The following is a 23,041-nucleotide window of genomic DNA, read 5'->3' as shown; positions in this document are numbered from 1 at the left end:
AATTACACTGCTTAGCCGGTATTGCACCACCTGACATCCGCCGGGAAGTAGCAGCCAATAGTGAAAGGACCAAGGCAGTGACATCTCCAGCTCATCCCTTGTTTGGGTATCAGCCAGCACGTAAGTGACTTAAATCAAGAAATAGTTTTCTTAGATCTACAGAGACACTGGCTGGAATACCTCAGCAAGCAAGAGTTCAAAAGTGGCAGGCTCAAACCCAGTACCTCAATCCGTGGGTGATACCAGATGAGAGACTCCCTCCTGGGCACACAGAAGACTGGGCGACTTGGAAGGCGCTGAACAGACTGCGCTCTGGCACCACGAGATACAGAGCCAACCTTTAGAAATGGGGCTACAAAGTTGAATCCACGACATGCGAGTGCGGAGAAGAGCAAACCACTGACCACCTGCTGCAATGCAACCTGAGCCCTGCCACATGCACAATGAAGGACCTTCTTGCGGCAACACCAGAGGCACTCCAAGTGGCCAGATACTAGTCAAAGGACATTTAATCAACTACCAAATTTTCAAAATTTGTGTGTTTTTTTAATCTGTTTGTTTTGTTCTGTTAGAAATGTAATACAATGGTCTGGTTGCGGATGACACGATAAATAAATAAATCTTCTTGTGTTTCAAATAATAATAATAATAATAATAATAATTCCCCATCATCACAGCAAACAAGTTCCAATTTCAGCATTTATTTAACATTTTATAATTCTGTTTATATATACATATATATATATAAAAAAGCCATCGAGAGAGAAAGATAGATAGTAACAGACCTGACAAAAGAGAAGAATACACAGGGCAGGGAGGCTTTGGGAAGGGAGATGGCATTACATGTCAGGAGAAAAAAGACCTTTTGAAGTGTGTGGTATTTTTCCTCTTATTTTTTGTTTTGTTTTTATTTTAATTCCAAGCCACCTAAATAGACCAACTAGAAGACTTCAAAACACCAGTCCTAAGACACCTAAAACAAACTCGAGCACAAGGGTTTGAAATATTTACAGACCAGGGAAAAGACAAGGATTCTTTTATGTCGTTCAAAACATTGGAGTACTTTTACCATGATTATTATTTTTCTTATGATTTTTAAAAACCTTTTTTATGCAAAAAAAGCAAGGATTGGTTTCATCCCCGACAAGCAAGAGAGAGGGAGGCGGGAAAGGGTTACACTGGATGAAAGTGGAGATGGGGCAGGGATTGAGTCAGTGAACGAGAGGCCACTTTCGAAAGACAGAACGTGTCGCAAGGCAGCTGCGTGAGATGCATTCAAGAAGCAGAGGATTCTTGGGGTGTCATGTCTGCTGTTTGGGGAGCGGGTCAAGGGAAAAAGAGGTGATTGGGTTGTTTGTGTGAAATGGTGGGGATTCATCGAGTGGACAAAACTGTGGGGTTTGGTCATCGGAAAAATGAGAGAGATGAATTAACGTGGCACCGAAGAAAGAAAGAAAAGGTGGGATTCAGCACCAGAAGGCATCAGAGCTCTTAAGAGTGGTTTTCAGACAGTATTTCAGGGCACCCCGGCCTCTCTCAGACACTTCATCCGTCAGTAACGGTGGGCACTTTCCTTATGTACCCGGTTGCATACCAGTTCTGATTTCCCTCTGCAGCTTTTAGCTGAGTGGGATTGTTCCTGATGTATATATATATATACAGTTCATACAGGGTAATGGAAACAGAAGTCCAGCCGAACTGACCAGTGCCCCACGAAGGACTGAGGTGGGCCCTGGGATATGTTCCATGGCAGGCATGCAGGAAGGGACGCACAGCAGACAGGTTGAAGCCAGGGAGGTGTCCTCAAGTTAAAAAGTTTTTCTGGGAAAGGGAAGCTTTGGAAAATGGGGGCAGAAACTCTTTTGGAAGGAGGATAAGACAGATCACTGGAGTGGAGTGAATGGGTCCAGCTAGAGCACACTTCCCAATCCCTTATAAATAACGTTGGCTTTATCTATAAGGAGTGGATAGTGGAACCCATCCCTTTTGACTCACTAGTCCAATCTGTTCTCTGGCTTCCTGGTTTCCTTCTCTGAAAGACCTTCTGCTTTCCAGCCCTTTCTGTCCCACTCACTCCCCTGTCTCTTTTCCCTTTCTAGGGTGGGCATGAGAGCTGGCATCGCCAACTAACACTAACCCACTCCGTAGACTTGTACAAATATGAAATATTTTGGGGGCACCAATGGGGAATGGGGACTCAGGTCTTTTGGCAATTTTGAACCCCGAGCCCCCACCATTAAGAAGCTCTGTTTGCCTCTCAATGAGTCCACCCTGCCCTTTGACCTTGTCATTGCCCCACCTTCCCTGCCACACACACATACACACAACATTTGGCTGAAGGAACTGATTTGGAGAGGGGAGGGTGTGGAAATGAGAGGCTGACTTTGCTCGGGGTTCAATGAATCGTTTTGGGAATCCCCTGATGTTCTGACCCTCCTTGATTTGTGAAAGAGGGCCAGCAAGTAAACAAAGGGGCGCATTTCCCCAATCACCATTTGAGGGAGATGATATCTTTGTTTCTTTCCCTTTGATGAGGAGGGGGATTGTCCCTATGTCCTCCCCCAATAATCCACAGGGAAATCCTCTTCCTCCAGGGACTCATCCTTTGGGGAAAGGCCCCACTCTTACTCCAGGGCAGTGACCACGTTTGTGGGGCTGGTGGCCCCGGAGCTGTCATTGCCACCTCCCTCTTTGCCCTTTTGACCGCTGTACTGGCCAATGAAGGAGCCGTCCTCATTGAACTGGACGTCCACGCTGCCTCCGTAGTCTGCCAAGCTATCATCACTTCCCAGGGCCTTGATGTCCCCGTTCAGGGAAGGCTGGCTGCTGGTGAAGGGTTTCTCTTCATTATCACTGTGGGAAGCAAGGAGAGGAGAGTGATGAGAACGAGGCAAAGGGGCTGTCAAGCAAGGCAACAAGGCAACAAAGGAGTCCTCAATGGGTGCCAATGTTGTGGTGTGGCATGCAAGACAGGCATTGTGTGAAGGCATGGTTTGTCTGACTCTATGTGAACTGCATGCAAAGGTGTGCCAAAGCCAGACAGACAGCCCGCCCATTACAGCAGAGGAAGCAGATCTTCCCCTGGGATCCAGGATATCTCTTCTTTGTGAATCCATAGGCTTCTTTCTTTTGCATTTCTCAAGGAGTATCTGGACTACTACATCTGGAAAAACCTTAGCAATGGCTCTCAACCTGTGGGTCCCCAGGTGTTTTGGCCTACAACTCCCAGAAATCCCAGCAAGTTTAACCAGCTGTTAGGATTTTTGGGAGTTGAAGACCAAAACATCTGGGGACCCACAGGTTGAGTGGTATAGGGGTCACCAATGACCATCAGAAAACATGTATTTCTGATGGTTTTAGGAACCCTTTGGCAGATAAGGCTGAAGATCTCTCCGCCTGTCCTTCTCTTCCTTTTTGGTGTTGGGAAACTACAACTCCCAGAATTCAAAAACACCCCCCCCCCAACCCCACCAGTATTCAATATTGGCCATGTAGATAGTGTGCCAAGTTGGATGCAGATGCATCATGGACTAGGTTCTTTTATTGTAGGTTAACTATAAATCCCAGCAACTACAACTCCCAAATGTCAAGGTCTATTTCCCTCTGTGTTCACATTTGGGCATATTAAGTATCTGTGTCAACTTTGGTCCAGATCCATCATTGTTTGAGTCCACGGTGCTCTCTGGATGTAGGTGAACTACAACTCCCAAACTCAAGGTCAATGCCCACCAAACCCTTCTAGTGTTTTCTGTTGGTCATGGGAGTCCTGTGTGCCATTTTTGGTTCAGATCCATCATTGGTGGAGTTCAGAATGCTCTTTGATTGTAAGTGAACTATAAATCCCAGCAACTACAACTCCCAAATGTCAAGGACTATTTTCCTCAGTGTTCACATTGACAAGCTTGGTCCAGATCCATCATTGTTTGAGTCCACGGTGCTCTCTGGATGTAGGTGAACTACAACTCCTAAACTCATGGTCAATGTCCCTTCCAGTATTTTCTGTTGGTCATGGGAATTCTGTCTGCCAAGTTGGGTTCAATTCCATCGCTGGTGGAGTTTAGAATGCTCTCTGATTGTTGGTGAACTATAAATCCCAGCAACTACAAATCCCCAAATGTCAAAATCAACACCCCCCCCCCCCCCTTGCAACCACACTAGTATTCAGATTCGGATAGCAACATTACAGTTGTGTAGTAGCAACTAAAATTATTTTGTAGTTTTTTTGTTGACCCCAACATGAGGAACTGTATGAAGGGGTCGCTGTATTAGGAAGGTTGAGAAGCACTGCGTTAAGTCATTATGGAAAATGCTTTACATTTCCTTAAATTTTATGTATTTGTGTATTTATTTTATGACTAGCAATTTCATTCTATTTTTAAATAGTATTTAAGTCTTGTGAAAATGTTCTCAATTTTGCCCTGGTGCAATCAAAGCTGCAAATGTGTGATTTGTGAGAGAGAGATTGAGAGGGATGGAGTGATGGAGAGAGGAGCAAGGGGATGCGTGAGGGTCCTATCCAGCCCCACCTTCCACAGGCAACATGCAGTCCCAGCACAGCCCCCTTTCCCTCTTACCTCTCCAGGGACCTGTGTTAGCAAAGCAAGATTGGGGGGAAGGGAGAGGAGAAGAAACAAAGAACTGGTGTCAGATATTTGTGTAGGGGGAGATAGGGCAGTCAGTAGGGGATAAAGGGCAGGAATGTATGCACGAGGACAAGCACACAGATTAAGGATAAGGACTGCTAAACATGCCCTCTCATTTCCATGCACATCTCACCTCTTTGCCATACCCTAGGGACCAACCCTGAGCCAATCCATCCCAGCTTTGCCTGACCCTTTATTTGCTTATGGGCTCCTTCAACTCTTCCTCTTGATCACCTCTATTATAGATTGAAGCATGAACAGCCTAAATATCTTACATAGGCACACGGCCTGCTCTTAGAGGCTCTTTGTGACTACTCCAGCATTTATTTATTTTTTTGGTCGTGTCAGGAGCGACTTAAGAAACTGCAAGTTGCTTCTGGCGTGAGAGAATTGGCCGTCTGCAAGGATGTTGCCCAGGGGATGCCAAGATGTTTTGATATTTTACCACCCTTGTGGGAGAATTCTCTCAATGTCCCTGCATGGAGAGCTGGAGCTGATAGAAGGAGCCCATCCATGCTCTTCCCGGATTCGAACCTGCGACCTGTCAGTCTTCAGTCCTGCCGGCACAGGGGTTTAACCCACTGCGCCACCAGGGCTCCTACTCCAGCATGACTCCATGGTCAATTTCTGCCAGAAATTTACCATCAAGTTGCATTAGGAGACCTAAAATTCCTAGAAAGGACATTTTGATCAAATATACCAAATGTAAAGTGCAGGCTGTGTATTTACTCCAGATATGCTCCTCTCCAAAAATTGTTGGGCTGTAGTTTCCATTCGCCAGCACAGTGAATGGTGAAGAAATGTATTGTCGAAGGCTTTCATGGCTGGAATCACTGGGTTGTTGTAGGTTTTTTCTGGCTATATGGCCATGTTCTAGAGGCATTTTCTCCTGACAGTTCACCTGCATCTATGGCAGGCATCCTCAGAGTTAGTGAGGTCTGTTGGAACTAGAAAAATTGGATTTATATGTCTGTGGAATGACCAGGGTGGGAAAAAGAACTCTTGTCTGCTGGAGCTAGGTGTGAATGCTAATCAAGGTGGTTAGTTGAAACATTCACACCTAGCTCCAACAGACAAGAGTTCTTTGTCCTGCCCTGGTCATTCCACAGATATATAAACCCATTTTCCTAGTTCCAACAGACCTCACTACCTCTGAGGATGCTTGCCATAGATGCAGGCGAAACATCAGGAGAAAATACCTCTAGAGCAGTAGTTCTCAACCTGGGGTCCCCAGATGTTTTTGGCCTACAACTCCCAGAAATCCCAGCCAGTTTACTAGCTGTTAGGATTTCTGGGAGTTGTAGGCCAAAAACATCTGGGGACCCCAGGTTGAGAACCACTGCTCTAGAGTATGGCCATATAGTCCGAAAAAACCTACAACAACCCAACGGTGAAGAAAGCTGGGAGCTGCAGTCCAATAGCATCAAGAGAGACAAGCAGGTATAGATTTAGAAAAGTTATATTGGTAGTAGAGGGTCTGGGTCATCTTGTCTTTAGAAGAAGCCATCTTTCCACCCTCACTTGCCCAGTCCAGGCCTATGTTACCCTCAGCCATCCACAGAGGCATCACCACATCTCTGCCTTGTACCTGTACTCCCCAAAGGTCTCGTCCTTCATGGGTCTGGCCTCCGAATCGACCTGGGTATCTTCTTTGTCTTTAACTAGAGTAGAAGAGAACATACATGAAATGAGATGAAAGCAGTGGAGAGCGGGGACCATCCAAAGCAGGGGTTGGGAAGTGGGAGCAGGCAGGGCCTATGGGGTGGCATCTGCAGAAGAGAGCCCATGTCGGGCAAAGAAAGAGGAGTTGTACAGCCTCTCATCCTGAAAGGCTACACCTCTCCTTTGAGGAAAAGCTCATGGGATCCAAAGGTATTTGAGGAAAAGCTCATGGGATCCAAAGGGTTGAGTGCTGACAAAAACAGGGTGTTCACAATGGACAGCAGTTTTTCAGAGAGCTGAAGACAGCCATGACAGGGACACATTCGTAAGAGCTTGAAGACCTGGTGGTTTCAACAAGCCTTTGAAAATGACCAGTTCTAACTCAGCCCCACACATTGTCTAATACGGCCTTATTCTTCCTACTAATTACCCAGATTCTTTCCTCTAATCGGCCCCGGAATGAACAGCCACAGACCCGGACCTAATATTATTGTTGCCTGCCATAGCATTGCACTTAATTCCCGGGCCCCCTAGAATTTTTGGGCTTGCACAAATCTTGGCCCGGCCTTTTAAATTTTTAAATTGCCTTGAACAGGCAGGATTACTTTTAATATATGTGTGTTATGGTGACAATTTTTATGCTTATATTTTGTTTGTTAGTCTTATGGTTATGTTGTTTTTACTTTGTATGTTTTTGTGATGTAACCTGGGAACCGCTCTGAGTCCCCTTGGGGAGATGGAGCAGTATATAAATAAATTATTATTATTATAAATTACTAGCTGACCCTGCCATGCATTGCTGTGGCCCAGTCTAGTGATCTGGAAAATAAAGTAATGAGAAAGTGTTGGTTTCTAATATATGTAATTTCTTGATGCTTTTGGGTAAACAGTATTTCTTCTTGTTTCTTTGTCAGTGTTGATGTAGAGATTGTCTGGTTTGCCTATTCTGGAACATATAATTGTCCTTCTTTAGGGGCCCCTTTCAAATCTATGATACTATATCTGTGTGTGTGAATCATATCTATCTATGTATCTATATCTATGGCTGGATGGCTCTTTGTTATGAGGGCTTTGATTACATTTTCTTGCCCTGGTGAAGAGAGTTGGACTGGATGGCCTTAAGTATTTTCTGTTGGTAATGGGAGTTCTGTGTGGGAAGTTTGCCCCGATTCTGTCGTTCATGGCATTCAGAACTCCCAAATGTCAAGGTCTATTTTCCCCAAACTCCATCTGTGTTCATATTTGGGCATATTGAGTGCTTGTGCCAAGTTTTATCCAGATCCATCATTGTTTGAGTCCACAGTGCTCTCTGGATGTAGGTGAACTACAACTCCCAATGCCCACCAAACCCTTCCAGTATTTTCTGTTGGTCATGGGAGTTCTGTGTGCCAAGTTTGGTCCAGATCCATCATTGTTTGAGTCCACAGTACTCTCTGGATGTAGGTGAACTACAACTCCCAAACTCAAGGTCAATGCCCACCAAACCCTTCCAGTGTTTTCTGTTGGTCATGGGAGTTCTGTGTGCCAAGTTTGGTTCAATTCCATCGTTGATGGAGTTCAGAATGCTCTTTGATTGTAGGTGAACTATAAATCCCAGCAACTACAACTCCCAAATGACAAAATCATAATTTTTGAGTGATGGTCACTCCTTGTGTTGTGAGACGTTTTGTTGCCAAATTTGGTGTGATTTCGTTCATTGGTTCTTTTGTTTTTAAGGAACTCATTATGCACAGAACATTTTTATATATATAGATTATTATTATAAATTATTATTATAAATTATTATTATAATAAATTATTATAATAAATTATTATTATAATAAATTATTATTATAATAAATTATTATTATTATAAATTATTATTATTATTACTACTATTATTCTTATTATTATTACTATGGTGCCTATGGACTACAGCAGGAGTGGAGAACTGTGCCTCCCTTTAGCACCATTGGACTAAAATTCCCCACCACTAGCCATACTGGCTAGGGCTAATGAGAATTGTAGATCCAACTATATTTGGGAGCAACAAGTTCCCAAATCCATTTATGCTCCACCTCTAGACAAACTGCTTATTGTATATATTGTTGAAGGCTTTCATGGCTGGAATCACTAGGTTCTTGTGGGTTTTTTCGGGCTATAGGGCCATGTTCTAGAGGCATTTCTCCTGACATTTCGCCTGCACGTCGAAACAGACCTCACTACCTCTGAGGATGCTTGCCATAGATGCAGGCAAAACGTCAGGAGAAATGCCTCTAGAACATGGCCCTATAGCCCGAAAAAACCCACAAGAACCTGCTTATTGTATTTTTTTTAATGTAAACTCTCTTTAATAAGAAACAATGGTGGGATCTATAAATAGTTCCATCACATTAGTTTCAAGCCCTTGGAAAACTATAATTCTCCAGCCCTGAGAATTATAGAACAGGAAGTCATTCCTAAGGGCAGACCTGAGAATCATCATTGAAAAAAAGCTGACACATTAGAGTCGGAAATAGCAACTAATTCATTGCCATTCGCTTTTATTCAATAGCAAAAATTGCAATAGTAAGACATATTATATTTAAATGGTGCCTTCCCAGAATAGGAAACTCCTAGCATCAGGTCCCTAATGCACTTTATTAGAGTTTAAGATTGTCTACATACTGCACCTATCTCCAAAAATCTATACATTTCACCTGTCATGCTCAGCATTTTTAAATTTTTTAATCACTACATTTGGCCCGGCCTTAGTTTTAAATGCGTCGTAGTATTATTGTTTAATGTTTACTGTTATTGTTTTAATGTTTATTGCTTTGTCTTATGAGTTTATTTATTGTTGTAGTTGTTATGCTGTTGTTTTATTGATGTGTTGGGCCTTGGCCTCTTGTAAGCCGCACCGACTCCTTCGGGAGATGTTAGCGGGGTATAGAATCATAGAATCAAAGAGTTGGAAGAGACCTCATGGGCCATCCAGTCCAACCCCCTGCCAAGAAGCAGGAATATTGCATTCAAATCACCCCTGACAGATGGCCATCCAGCCTCTGTTTAAAAGCCTCCAAAGAAGGAGTCTCCGCCACACTCCAGGGCAGAGAGTTCCACTGCTGAACGGCTCTCACAGTCAGGAAGTTCTTCCTCATGTTCAGGTGGAATCTCCTCTCTTGTAGTTTGAAGCCATTTTTCCGCATCCTAGTCTCCAAGGAAGCAGAAAACAAGCTTGCTCCCTCCTCCCTGTGGCTTCCTCTCACATATTTATACATGGCTATCATATCTCCTCTCAGCCTTCTCTTCTTCAGGCTAAACATGCCCAGCTCTTTAAGCCGCTCCTCATAGGGCTTGTTCTCCAGACCCTTGATCATTTTAGTCGCCCTCCTCTGGACACATTCCAGCTTGTCAATATCTCTCTTGAATTGTGGTGCCCAGAATTGGACACAATATTCCAGGTGTGGTCTAACCAAAGCAGAATAGAGGGGTAGCATTACTTCCCTAGATCTAGACACGAGGCTCCTATTGATGCAGGCCAAAATCCCATTGGCTTTTTTTGCCGCCACATCTCATTGTTGGCTCATGTAAATAAAGGGTTTATTATTATTATTATTATTATTATTATTATTATTATTATTAAATTTTATTTTTTTAAATAGCCAAAGCGTTCCTCCGTATGATCTGCCAACATTATATCTTCAGAGAAAATGGGCAGTGTTACTCATATTACCCCAAATCTTTACCTCGTTTCCACTGCAATGCTTCCGAAATAAAATCGCTGTCCATGGTTACTTCCCCGCAAAGCAAAAAATTAGGAATGACAGCGCTTTCACATATTACTTCCAAGCTTGAAATAAGGGTATATCAGCAACGCAAAAACAAAAAGTAAGCCAGGTTTTAGTAGTCTTGGCTTCTCTGCAAGGAGCCCTGGAAGTTGTCATTTTCAGAGCTCACTGCAATCAGACAATGCAGCTTTTATAGTTACACTTCCTAGTTAGCCTTAAAGGAAGCAGTGATGGCTAATCCCATTTAAGCACAGCCACGGGGCAACCTCAGTCATGTTTGTCTCCCAGCCCATCAGATATTGGACCAAAATTTGGGACATGTGAGTCTCCACAAGTTGACCTTCACCAGTGCCCTCCCCACCTTGCAGGTTCAGCTTTCTCCTCCAGTAAACCGGGAACGATAACAACCTACCTCACAGGACTGTTGTGAGGACGAACGGCACCAGGCACACTAAAAGCGCTACATAACTGCTAAGTGAGGATAGCCTGGGGGGAGGCCCTCGGGGGGTCTGCTGCGAGGTGCTAGGGTGGGGCTGGGGGCACCTCACCCGAGTACTTGCCGCCCTTGCTGCGCTTGATGAAGCAGAGGAGCACCAGAACCAGGACCAGGAGGACGATGGCACTGACAAAGCCGACGAACCAACCTTCCGCAGCAAAGCTCCGGTAACTCTCGCCAACTGGAAGGAAAGGACACAGCAACAATTAAGATCAGCAAAGCGTAAAGTGATGAGTAAAAGGCAGTCCTATCTCCACTGGCTTCTCCATCCTTGTTGTATCAGCCTTCAAGCTGATTCCAACCTATGGCAACCCTATAACTTGCTGAGCAAGTTATTCAGAGATTTGACCTTGCCTTTCTGGGAGGCAGAGAGAGTGTGACTTTCATTCCATGGGTTTCAATGCAGGGATAGGAAGGATCTCAGTTGTTACTTGGTTTCACGTTATTTTTATTTATCATTATTATTATTCATTTATTTATTTCGAGGTTTTATATATCGACCCTCTCACCTTCAAAGAGGGATTCGGACCGGTTCACATGTGTTAACATACAAAGAATATACAATAACAACACAATGCCACTTCATTACATGATTAAAATATCAGCACCATACACATTAAAACATTATCATCCCAGTTAAAAGAGCCAAATCGTCCAACACCATCACAATCCCATTCATCCTCCTCCTTTCATGTGGGCAAAGAATTAAATCAGTTGTCAAATGCCGCGTTCCACAACCAGGTCTTTGTTAGTTTCCTGAACATCATGAGGGAGGGGGCAGTTCTGATCTCTAATGGCAGGGAGTTCCAAAGTCGAGGGGCCACCATCGAGAAGGCCCTGTCCCTCGTCCCCACCAGCCGTGCTTGTGCAGGCAGTGGGACCGAGAGCAGGGCCTCTCCAGACGATCTTAGTGGTCTTGATGGTTCGTAGGGGAGAATACGTTCGGAGAGGTAAACAGGGCCGGAGTCGTTTAGGGCTTTATAGGTTAACACCAGCACTTTGAATTGTGCTCGAAAGCTAATCGGCAGCCAGTGGAGTTCGAGTAACAGCGGAGTGGTGTGCTCCCTGTACCCAGCACCCATTAGTAATCTGGCTGCCGCGCGTTGTACTTCCTGCAGCTTCTGGACAGTCTTCAGAGGCAACCCCACGTAGAGAGCATTGCAGTAATCTAAGCGGGATATAACCAAAGCGTGTACTACCGTGACCAAGTCAGCCTTCCCAAGGTACGGACGTAGCTGGCGCACAAGTTTTAATTGTGCGAATGCTCCCCTGACCACCGCTGAAACCTGGGGTTCAAGGCTCAGCGATGAATCCAGAACTCCCAGACTGTCAGGAGCAACCAGACAGTTGTATTACATTTTTAACAAAACAAACAGACAGACAGACAGACAAAACACAAAGTTTGCAAGCTTCGTAGTTGATTAAATGTCCTTTGACCAGTATCTGGCCACTTGGAGTGCCCCTGGTGTTGCCGCAAGAAGGTCCTCCATTGTGCAAGTGGCAGGGCTCAGGTTGATTGCAGCAGGTGGTCAGTGGTTTGCTCTTCTCCACACTTGCATGTCGTGGATTCCACTTTGTAACCTCAATTTCTTGAGGTTGGCTCTGCATCTTGTGGTGCCAGAGCGCAGTCTGTTCAGCGCCTTCCAAGTCGCCCAGTCCTCTGTGTGCCCAGGGGGGAGTCTCTCATTGATTAAGGTTCTGGGTTTGAGCCTGCCACTTTTGGACTCTCGCTTGCTGAGGTGTTCCAGCGAGTGTCTCTGTAGATCTTAGAAAACTATTTCTTGATTTCAGTAGTTGACGTGCTGGCTGATACCCAAACAGGGGATGGTGCTGGAGATGTCACTGCCTTGGTCCTTTCACTATAGGCTGCTTACTTCCTGGCAGATTTCAGGTGGTGCAATACCTTCTAGACAGTGTAATTTCTCCAGTGGTGTAGGGTGCAGACACCCCGTGATAATGCGGCATGTCTCATTAAGAGCCACATCCACTGTTTTAGCGTGGTGAAATGTGTTCCACACTGGGCATGCATACTCAGCAGCAGAGTAGCATAGCGCACGGGCAGATGTCTTCACTGTGTCTGATTGTGATCCCCAGGTTGTGCCAGTCAGCTTTCGTATGATATTGTTTCTAGCACCCACTTTTTCTAGCACCCACCTATGGCCAGCTTATTCTAGTGTTTTTCTGGCAGGATTTCTTCAGCGGGAGGTTGCCACTGTCTTCATCTAAAGATGAGAGAATATTGTTGGTCGAGGGCACCCAGGGGGTTTCCATAACCAAGCAAGAATTCAAACTTGATCTATGGCAAGATGTAGATCACTACACCACACTGGTTCCCACTCTCTTTGTAACCAAATTTGAAGAAGAACCAAGGGTCTCAAACACTGTTTAATATGAAAAAAAATACATTTTCCAAAACCATACTTGAGGCTTTTTTTTCTTGCATTTTTTGGGTATTCCAGAGGGGGCCAGAGGTAGCAATTTGGCACCTGGATCTTCGGCAGCAGCCCAGCCCTGACCTAATAGCTGTCCAACTCTGTTATGGGATGTGTTATTGTCTCAACTTTATTTTCTATCTTCATCTTGTTGATGGGAAGCTTCCCACCAGAGTGGAAATCATCTATCGGACAGATGGCAAGCTGTTTCATCTCAGCAGAGTAAAAGCCAAAACCAAGGTTACAACAACATCTGTTATAGAACTCCAGTATGCTGATGACAACGTTGTCTGTGCACATTCAGAAAAAGATCTACAAGCCACTCTAAACACCTTCACAGAAGCATACAAGAAGCTCGGCCTGTCATTGAACATCAAGAAAACAAAGTGCTGTTCCAGTAGTAATCAGCCAAACCCTCTCCTATGCCAGAGATAAAACTTAATGGTGTAACATTAGAAAATGTAGACCATTTCCGCTACCTTGGCAGCCACCTCTCCCCCAAAGTCAACATCGAGACCGAAATACAACACCGTCTGAGCTCTGCGAGTGCAGCATTTTTCCGAATGAAGCAGAGAGTGTTTGAGTACTGGGACATCCGTAGGGATACCAAGGTGCTTGTTTATAAAGCTATTGTCCTCCCAACCCTACAATACGCCTTTGACATCTACAGACGTCACATGCAACTCCTGGAACGATTCCATCAGTGCTGCCTCCGGAAAATCTGCAAATCTCTTGGGAAGACAAGTGGACAAACGTCAGTGTGCTGGAAGAAGCAAAGACCACCAGCATTGAAGTGATGGTCCTCCTCTATCAACTCCGCTGGACGGCCACGTTGTCCGGATGCCCGACCACCGTCTCCAAAGCAGTTGCTCTACTCCGAACTCAAGAACGGAAAATGGAATGTTGGTGGACAGGAAAAGAGATTCAAAGATGGGATCAAAGCCAACCTTAAAAACTCTGGCATAGACACTGAGAACTGGGAAGCCCTGGCCCTTGAGCGCTCCAGCTGGAGGTCAGCTGTGACCATCAGTGCTGCAGAATTTGAAGAGGCACGAATGGAGGGTGAAAGAGAGAAACGTGTCAAGAGGAAGACGTGTCAAGCCAACCCCGATCGAGACCGCCTTCCACCTGGAAAGCAATGCCCTCAGTGCAGAAGAAGATGCAGATCAAGAATAGGGCTCCACAGTCACCTACGGACCCACCGCCAGGACACCGAACTTGGAGGACCATCATCCTCGGACTACGAGGGATCGCCTAAGTAAAGCTGTCCAACTCTACAGTCTGACTACCAAGAATGCTCCTGTCTGGCAAAAATGTGGAGAAGCAATGGTTTAGGGATTAGGGATAGGGAAACGACTGAATCTGTAAAGCTTTTCCTCTTCCATTGAGCTATTGCTATCTCATTACATATACGGCTTAAGGTAAAGGTAAAGATTTTCCCTTGACATTAAGTCTTGTTATGTCCATCTCTGGGGGTGGTGCTCATCTCCATTTCTAAGCTGAAGAGCTGGCGTTGTCCATAGACACCTCTAAGGTCATGTGGCCGGCATGGAGCGGCGTTACCTTCCTGCAGAAGTGGTACATATTGATCCACTCACATCTGCATGTTTTTGAACTACTAGGTTGGCAGAAGCTGGGCCTAACATTGGGAGCTCACCCCGCTCCCCGGATTCGAACTACCAACCTTTTGGTCAGCAAGTTCAGCAGTTTAACCCACTGCACCACCAAGGGCTCCTATGTACAGTTAATTCTTCTTTGCCTTTGCAGAGCAGTAAGAAATGGAATATGCCAGGAAGGGGGGAATAAATGAGGGGAATCCTTCTCATTCCTTTCTCCACAAAAGATGTTCAGTGACACAAATGCTTGCATACCATGCCAAAAAAAATTAATAACCATCACTTGGTTTTTTTTATAGATTTTTATTATGCTTTTAGCAAAAAAAGAAAATATATCGAAAGTGTGGGAACAATTTCCAAATAGGAAAGTTAAGAAAAAGAGAAGAGGGAAGGGAAGGAAAAAGGGGAAAGAAAAAAACCTGTTTTACTTCTTTCTTTATTTGGTGGTTGTAGAAATGCAAACTTGTTCACAAAAGACTGAGAAATCTGCTACTACCCCATGTCTATTTGGCCTTCTCATGTATGTTGTGCTTCAGGTTATCAAGTCTATATTGAGATACTTAAAATAGTCCCAGAAGGTTATAAAACAAATCATAAGCAATGATCCTTGGCTTTGGTAATTAAGTATATATCCGTGGCAGTTCAGAAAATACTATTGGGATGAATCGACAGCTGTGTCCCTAGACGCTTCACCTCATTTATTTCCTACTAGCCATCCCTTGCCACGCGTTGCTGTGGCCCAGTCTGGTGATCTGGAAAATAAAGTAATTAAAAAGTGTTGATTTCTAATATAAGTAATGTCTTGATGCTTGTGGGTAAACAGTATTTCTTGTTGTTTCTTTGTCAGTGTTGATGCGGAGATTGTCTGGTCTGCCTACTCTGGAACATGCAACACATAATGTCCTTCTTTAGGGGTCTCTTTCAAATCTATGATACTAGATCTCTGGGTGTGAATCATATCTATCTATCTATATCTATGGCTGGATGGCTCTTTGTCAGGAGGGCTTTGATTACGTTTTCTTGTTCTGGTGAAGGGAGTTGGATTGGATGGCCTTGAGTATTTTCTGTTGGTCATGGGGGTTCTGTGTGGGAAGTTTGCCCCAATTCTGTCGTTGGTGGGGTTCAGCATGCTCTTTGATTGTAGGTGAACTATAAATCCCAGTAACAACAACTCCCAAATGTCAAGGTCTATTTCCCCCAAACTCCATCTGTGTTCATATTTGGTCATATGGAATATTCGTGCCAAGTTTGGTCCAGATCCATTGTTTGAGTCCACAGTGCTCTCTGGATGTTGGTGAACTACAACTCCCAAATTCAAGGTCAATGCCCACCAAATACTTCTAGTGTTTTCTGCTGGTCATGGGAGTCTTGTGTGCCATTTTTCGTCCAGTTCCATCATTGGTGGAGTTCAGAATGCTCTTTGATTGTAAGTGAACTATAAATCCCAGCAACTACAACTCCCAAATGATAAAATCATTTTTGAGTGATGGTCACTCCTTGGGTTAGTGGGTGTCTTGTGGCCCAATTTGGCAGCAATTCGTTCAGTGGTTTTTGAGTTATGTTAATCCCACAAACAAACATTACATTTTTATTTATATAGATATTTCAAACCTTCATTCACGTGACTGCACACAAATCTAAATAATAAAAGTAAGTTGGGAAAAAAATAGAATGAGGGCAGAACACAAGAAAATCACTGCAATGCCCAAAGCAAAGGATAAAACATAGCAGAACTATTTCCTAAAATGTCCAGGAAAATAAAAAGGGTTGCAATTTATTGCATACTAGCTGTCCCCTGCCATGCATTGCTGTGGCCCAGTCTGTGTACCTGTTTTATGTGAGTATATATCTGTGTATATGTGTATATATGTGTGTATATGTATCTGTATGCATATATGTATTTCTGTGTTTATATGTGTATATGTATATTGTGTATATGTGTGTGCTTGTGTATATGCATATATGTGTGTATATATGTATGTGTATACGTATATGTGTGTATGTGTGCATGTGTATATGTATATATGTGTGAATGTTTATATGTATGTGTATATTTGTGTGTGCTTGTGTATATATGTGTGGGTATGTATGTGTTCATTTGTATATGTATATGAGCGTATATGTATATATTGTTTGTGGGGGGGGGGGTTAAGTCCATTCTGCTGGGATTTTTTTGTGTGTTTTTAGGGGAGATGGACATACATTGGGTTGTTGGGTGTCTTGTGTCAAAATTCCGTGTCAGTTCATCCAGTGGTTTCTGAGTTATGTTTTTCCCAAAAACTAACATTACATCTTTATATATACAGATTTTATGATTAGCAATTTCATTCTATTTTTAAGTAGTATTTAAGTCTTGTGAAAATGTTCTCAATTTTGCCCTGGTGCGATCAAAGCTGCAAATGTGTGGTGTGTGAGAGAGATTGAGAGGGAGGGAGGGATGGAGAGAGGAGCAAGGGGATGTGCGAGGATCCTATCCAGCCCCACCTTCCACAGGCAACATGCAGCCAGCATAGCCCCCTTTCCCTCTTACCTCTCCAGATACCTGTGTTAGCAAAGCAAGATTGGGGGGAAGGGAGAGGAGAAGAAACAAAGAACTGGTGTCAGATATTTTGTGTAGGGGGAGATAAGGCAGCCAGCATAGCCCCCTTTCCCTCTTACCTCTCCAGATACCTGTGTTAGCAAAGCAAGATTGGGGGGAAGGGAGAGGAGAAGAAACAAAGAACTGGTGTCAGATATTTTGTGTAGGGGGAGATAAGGCAGTCAGTAAGGGATAAAGGGCAGCCATCCCCTGCCATGCATTGCTGTGGCCCACATGGGGGTTCTGTGTGGAAGGTTTGGCCCAATTCTGTCATTGGTGGGGTTCGGAATGCTCTGTGATTGTAGGTCAACTATAAATCCCAGCAACTACAACTCCCAGTTGTCAAGATTCTATTCCCCCCAAACTCCATCAGTGTTCACATTTGGGCATATGGAATATTCGTGCCAAGTTTGGTCCAGATCCATCATTGTTTGAGTCCACAGTGCTCTCTGGATGTTGGTGAATTACAACTCCCAAACTCAAGGTCAATGCCCACCAAATCCTTCCAGCATTTTCTGTTGGTCATGGGAGAACTGTTTGCCAAGTTTGGTTCAATTCCATCATTGGTGGGGTTCAGAATTGGATGCTCTTTGATTATAGGTGAACTATAAATCCCAGCAACTACAACTCCCAAATGACAAAATTAAAATTTTTGAGTAAAGGACATACATTGGGTTGTTAGGTGTATGCCGTCCAAATTTGGTGTCAATGGGCCCACTGGTTTTTGAGTTCTGTTAATCCCTGAACTATAAATCCCAGCAACTACAACTCCCAGATGTCAAGATTCTATTCCCCCCAAACTCCATCAGTGTTCACATTTGGGCTTCCTATACAGAAGATCTGTATAGGAAAGATAATAATATCGAGGATAGTTTTGATGGTGTGGTGAATGAATTAGAACCAGACATCCTGAGGAGTGAGGTTGAATGGGCCTTAAGAAGCATTGCTAACAACAAGGCAGCAGGAGATGATGGGATCCCAGCTGAACTGTTTAAAATCTTAAAAGATGATGCTGTCAAGGTGATGCGTGCCATATGCCAGCAAATATGGAAAACACAAGAATGGCCATCAGACTGGAAAAAATCAACTTATATCCCCATACCAAAAAAGGGAAATGCGAAAGACTGCTCAAACTTCCGTACAGTGGCCCTTATTTCTTATGCCAGTAAGGTAATGCTCAAGATCCTGCAAGGAAGACTCCAGCAATACATGGAGCGAGAGTTGCCAGATGTTCAAGCTAGGTTTAGAAAAGGCAGAGGAACGAGAGACCAGATTGCCAATATCCGCTGGATAATGGAGAAAGGCAGGGAGTTTCAGAAAAACATCTACTTCTGCTTCATTGACTATTCTAAAGCCTTTGACTGTGTGGATCATAATAAATTGTGGCAAGTTCTTGGTGGGATGGGCATCCCAAGCCACCTTGTCTCTCTCCTGAGGAATCTGTACAAGGACCAAGTAGCAACAGTCAGAACTGACCACGGAACAACAGACTGGTTCAAGATTGGGAAAGGCGTACGGCAAGGCTGCATCCTCTCACCCAACCTTTTTAAACATGTATGCAGAACACATCATGCGATGTGCGGGGCTTGATGAATGCAAGGCTGGGGTGAAAATTGCTGGAAGAAACATTAACAACCTCAGATATGCAGATGACACCACTCTGATGGCCAAAAGCGAGGAGGAGCTGAGGAGCCTTCTAATCAAGGTGAAAGAAGAAAGCGCAAAAGCCGGGTTGCAGCTAAACGTCAAAAAAACCAAGATTATTCATTCTTGGCAACAAGAATGATTGACAACTGGAAAATAGAGGGAGAAAATGTGGAGGCCGTGACAGACTTTGTATTTCTAGGCGCAAAGATTACTGCAGATGCAGACTGTGGCCAGGAAATCAGAAGACGCTTACTTCTTGGGAGGAGAGCAATGTCCAGTCTTGATAAAATCGTAAAGAGTAGAGACATCAGACTGGCAACAAAGATCCGCCTAGTCAAAGCCATGGTATTCCCTGTAGTAACCTACAGATGTGAGAGCTGGACCTTAGGGAAGGCTGAGCGAAGGAAGATCGATGCTTTTGAGCTGTGGTGCTGGAGGAAAGTTCTGAGAGTGCCTTGGACTGCGAGAAGATCCAACCAGTCCATCCTCCAGGAAATAAAGCCCGACTGCTCACTGGAGGGAAAGATACTAGAGACAAAGTTGAAGTACTTTGGCCACATCATGAGGAGACAGGAAAGCCTAGAGAAGACAATTATGCTGGGGAAAGTGGAAGGCAAAAGGAAGAGGGGCCGACCAAGGGCAAGATGGATGGATGGCATCCCTGAAGTGACTGGACTGACCTTGAAGGAGCTGGGGGTGGTCACGGCTGACAGGGAGCTCTGGCGTGGGCTGGTCCATGAGGTCACGAAGAGTCGGAGACGACTGAACGAATGAACAACAACAACAACAATCCCTCAAACGAACATTACATTTTTATTTATATAGATATGAAATAAATTGCAACCCTTTTTATTTTCCTGGACATTTTAGGAAATAATTCTGCTATGTTTTATCCTTTGCCTTTGGCATCTCTCTCTCTCTCTACCTTTATTTACAAGCAGTGAAACTGGGAGTATTTTGTCAATGTCAATTTGCATTCCTAGCCTTTCTGCACATGCTTTGAAGGCAGCTTCCAATAAAATAAACACATTGCAAAAACAGACAATGGAGTAATAAAGAGGTGGCCAAAACCCCCGTAAAAATAGCTAGAAATCAACACCCAATCAATGTTACTGGCACAAAAGTACACACACATCCTCCATTGTGGCATCAACCTGGCAACTGATAATTAAACACAGCCAAAATTGTGAGAGAATGGAATAGTTTTCCCCTGATATCTAAAAGATTATTATGTTGTGGCCTGGCAAATGGATCATTATGTCTCTCCCCCCTCCTCAACAGCTTGGAGGGAAGGGAAAGCAAAGCAATATGTCACTAACATTTTCTATTTGAATCTCTCTCCAGCCCCACTGCACATTCCAGGCACAAATCTAATATATTTCTCTTGCTTTCACATACAGCTGAAAATGGACTCTCTTGCCATTTAAACAGCAGCTGGTGATTTTATTTTTAAAGCCCCTTTGTCTCCAGCAAAGAAGGAACAATGCCTCTCTCCATTTCCTTGTATTGGAAAGATTTTGAGCCAGTCGTGAAACCCCTGCCTTCATCATCTTTTCCAAAGCCCAAAGAGAAGCCGTTCAATTGGCGTCTCCTCCCACACCGCACTTTCTGATCGTATGAATCTGACATGGGTGTCAGATCACAATAAGTCCTTCCTCCCCTGAAAGATGTCACATCAAATAACAACAGCCATAAATAATACATCGGGAAACCTATTAAAATTCTCAAGCGACTTCCGGTGGCGGCAAGATGGCGGGTGCTGCAAGCTGCCGACGCTCGTCAGAGCTTGCCTCCAGTTTGTCTACCTCAGGGTGAGTGTATCTCCCCCCGCCCCGTGGATAAACAGGGCTGCAAGACCCTCGGTTCGTGAGCTCCCTCCGGAGACCCCCCAAGACAAACCGAGGGGTGAGGTTAAAACGCGGGCCCCGGATGGTCCGGGATAACCCGCCAGCCGCCACAAATACAGAAGCAAAGGAAACTAAGGAAAGTAGAAAGAAAAAGGTGAATAGAACAGTATATATAAACAAATACAACGAGAAGCAAGACAGAAATCAAGGGGGTGAAGAATGGTCGAAGTTGCCGAAGTTGCTGAATGTAGAAGTAGAGAAGAATCTTAAAGAGACAGAGTGAATATATTGACAACGAAGGAAGATTCAAGCTCCATAAGAAATGGAAACTTGAAATATATAGGAAACTCATAGGACCAGTAAACAAAGAGTGAAGAGCTTCAGAGAAGCTTCGGAGGAGAAATAAGACATAAGAGACTCGTAGAGGGGAAAGAAGAGAAGAGAGGAGAAGAAGAGAGAAGAAGAGAGGGTGGAGAGTGAAGGAGCAAGGTTAAGAAAAGAAACAGCGGGAAGGGTCCGAGGTATCCGAAAAATCCTGAGCCCTGAGAAGATCAGAGGAGACCCAGAGCACTGAAAAGAATTTTCGCCCAGGGAAACAGGGATTCTCGAGGCAAAGAAGCAAGGAGATCAAGCCAATAACAGCCAACAACAGTGCTGGGACCCAAACGCCGCAAACACAGCAACCAGCAAATCCCCCCCCCCCCTCACAAACGCTCAAGCTCCCCTCTTTCCCTCCGAATTCCTAAAAGTTGATGAAGACACGGAAGGGGGAATTTGAACTTAAAGGAAAGAAAAAAGAAACCCTAAAGCAAATCTCACCTGGCTACCGAGAAGATCTGACTCACCGAGGTTCTGCGGCGCTAGTTCTTTCCAGGCTTCCCCCCCTCCCCAAGGCACTCCTTGTGAGAAGGAGACCAGAGGACAAGGGAGGAGAGAAGAAAGTGAAAGAGAAAGCGGTGGGAACAGCGGAGAGCCTCAAGGGAGCCTCAAGAGAAGCACACACAACAAGGAGACCTCACGGGAGTAGAGAAACCTCGCGAGAAGAACCTAAGGAGTAAAGGAAAATAAACAAATAATACACAAATAAAAAATAATAATAAAATAAAATATAATAATATAATAAAATAAAATAAAATAAAATAAAATAATAATAATAATAATAAATAAAGAAGAAAAATAAAATAAAATAAAAATTAACTAAAGAAGAATTAATTAAAGAAAAAGAAGAAAAATAAAATAAAAATTAAATTAAACTAAAAAAAATATAGAAAATAATATATATATATATATAGGTATATGTAGGTATATTATTGATAAATTTATATATAATTAAATAAAAAATATAAGAAATAAATAATAAAGGAATACAATAAAGGAAAAAAATTATTTAAACAAGAACAATAATAATAATAATAAATTAAAATAAAATAATAATAATAAATAATAATAAAAGTAGTAATCATAAAATAAAATAAAGTAAACAAAGTAATTTAACAACCAAAAATACAGCAATGAGAGAAAAAATAGAAAAATAAAATAAACAAGAACCAATAAAAAAATAAATTAACAAAGCTTAATTAGAAAAAAAAAAATACAGAAGGCAAACCAGGGAAAGGGAAAGGCCAAAAGACATACAAGAAATAGAGGAAATAGGAGAAGGTATAATAGAAAGACAAAGGAAAACAACACCCGTATCACCAGTGATGTCAGTCCAAAAAAGAATGGAGAAAATGGACAAAGAAAAAGACAAAGAAAAAAAAGGGGGAGGGAAAAAAGACACACCCACAGAAGAACCAAACTTAAATGATATCCTGAAAGAGATAACAAGGCTTCACACAGTAGTGCAGGGCATGCAGGATAAACAGGACAAACAAAATACCGCCCTGAAAGAAGAGTTGAAGGGAGAGATAAAAACAATAAAAAATGATATTAAGGAAGAATTACATCTGGCTCTAAATAGGGAATTAACAATAGTAAGAGAAGATATAACTAGACTAAAACAAGAAAATAAGACACTCAAAAATGAAAATGAGACTTTTAAAGATCAACAACTGAATCTGGAAAAGAAGATGAGGGTAATGGAAGGAACAATTTCAAACCTAAAACAACAACAGGAGTTACAGGAACTAAGAGAAAAGGAATCTCAATTACGATTCCGCAACATAAAGGAAGAAGAGAATGAAAACACCAGGGAAATAATTGAAGAACTGGTGGCTAACGTTGGGAGAAAAATCCAAGAACCTATGGAAAAAAGCATCGACCGAGTCATCAGAATTAACTCTAACTACGCTAAGAGCCACAACGTTCCCCGAGATATTTTGGTTCAATTTACGAGAAAAAGCGTAAGGGATGGAATTTTAAGAGAAAATGC

At 43.4% G+C, this 23,041-nt stretch overlaps 1 protein-coding gene across 1 annotated transcript in view; it reads right to left on the bottom strand.

Moving 5' to 3' along the window:
- Nucleotides 1-685: 685 nt before the first annotated feature.
- The window catches only part of L1CAM (L1 cell adhesion molecule), a 214,721-nt gene continuing 192,365 nt past the window's right edge, over nt 686-23,041 (bottom strand). Inside the window, exons 26-29 of the mRNA XM_067464195.1 lie at nt 10,603-10,731; nt 6,232-6,304; nt 4,575-4,586; nt 686-2,853 (exon numbers count right to left, since the gene is read on the bottom strand). Coding sequence (XP_067320296.1) covers nt 2,625-2,853; nt 4,575-4,586; nt 6,232-6,304; nt 10,603-10,731 — 443 coding nt within the window. The 3' untranslated portion in view covers nt 686-2,624. The remainder of the gene's footprint in view (nt 2,854-4,574; nt 4,587-6,231; nt 6,305-10,602; nt 10,732-23,041) is intronic.

The sequence above is a fragment of the Anolis sagrei genome, chromosome 2 (assembly GCF_037176765.1).
Source record: "Anolis sagrei isolate rAnoSag1 chromosome 2, rAnoSag1.mat, whole genome shotgun sequence".
NCBI classification, from domain to species: Eukaryota; Metazoa; Chordata; class Lepidosauria; order Squamata; family Dactyloidae; genus Anolis; species Anolis sagrei.
Note: the sequence above shows the minus strand (reverse complement) of the source record. Positions and strands in the feature narration are given on the sequence as shown.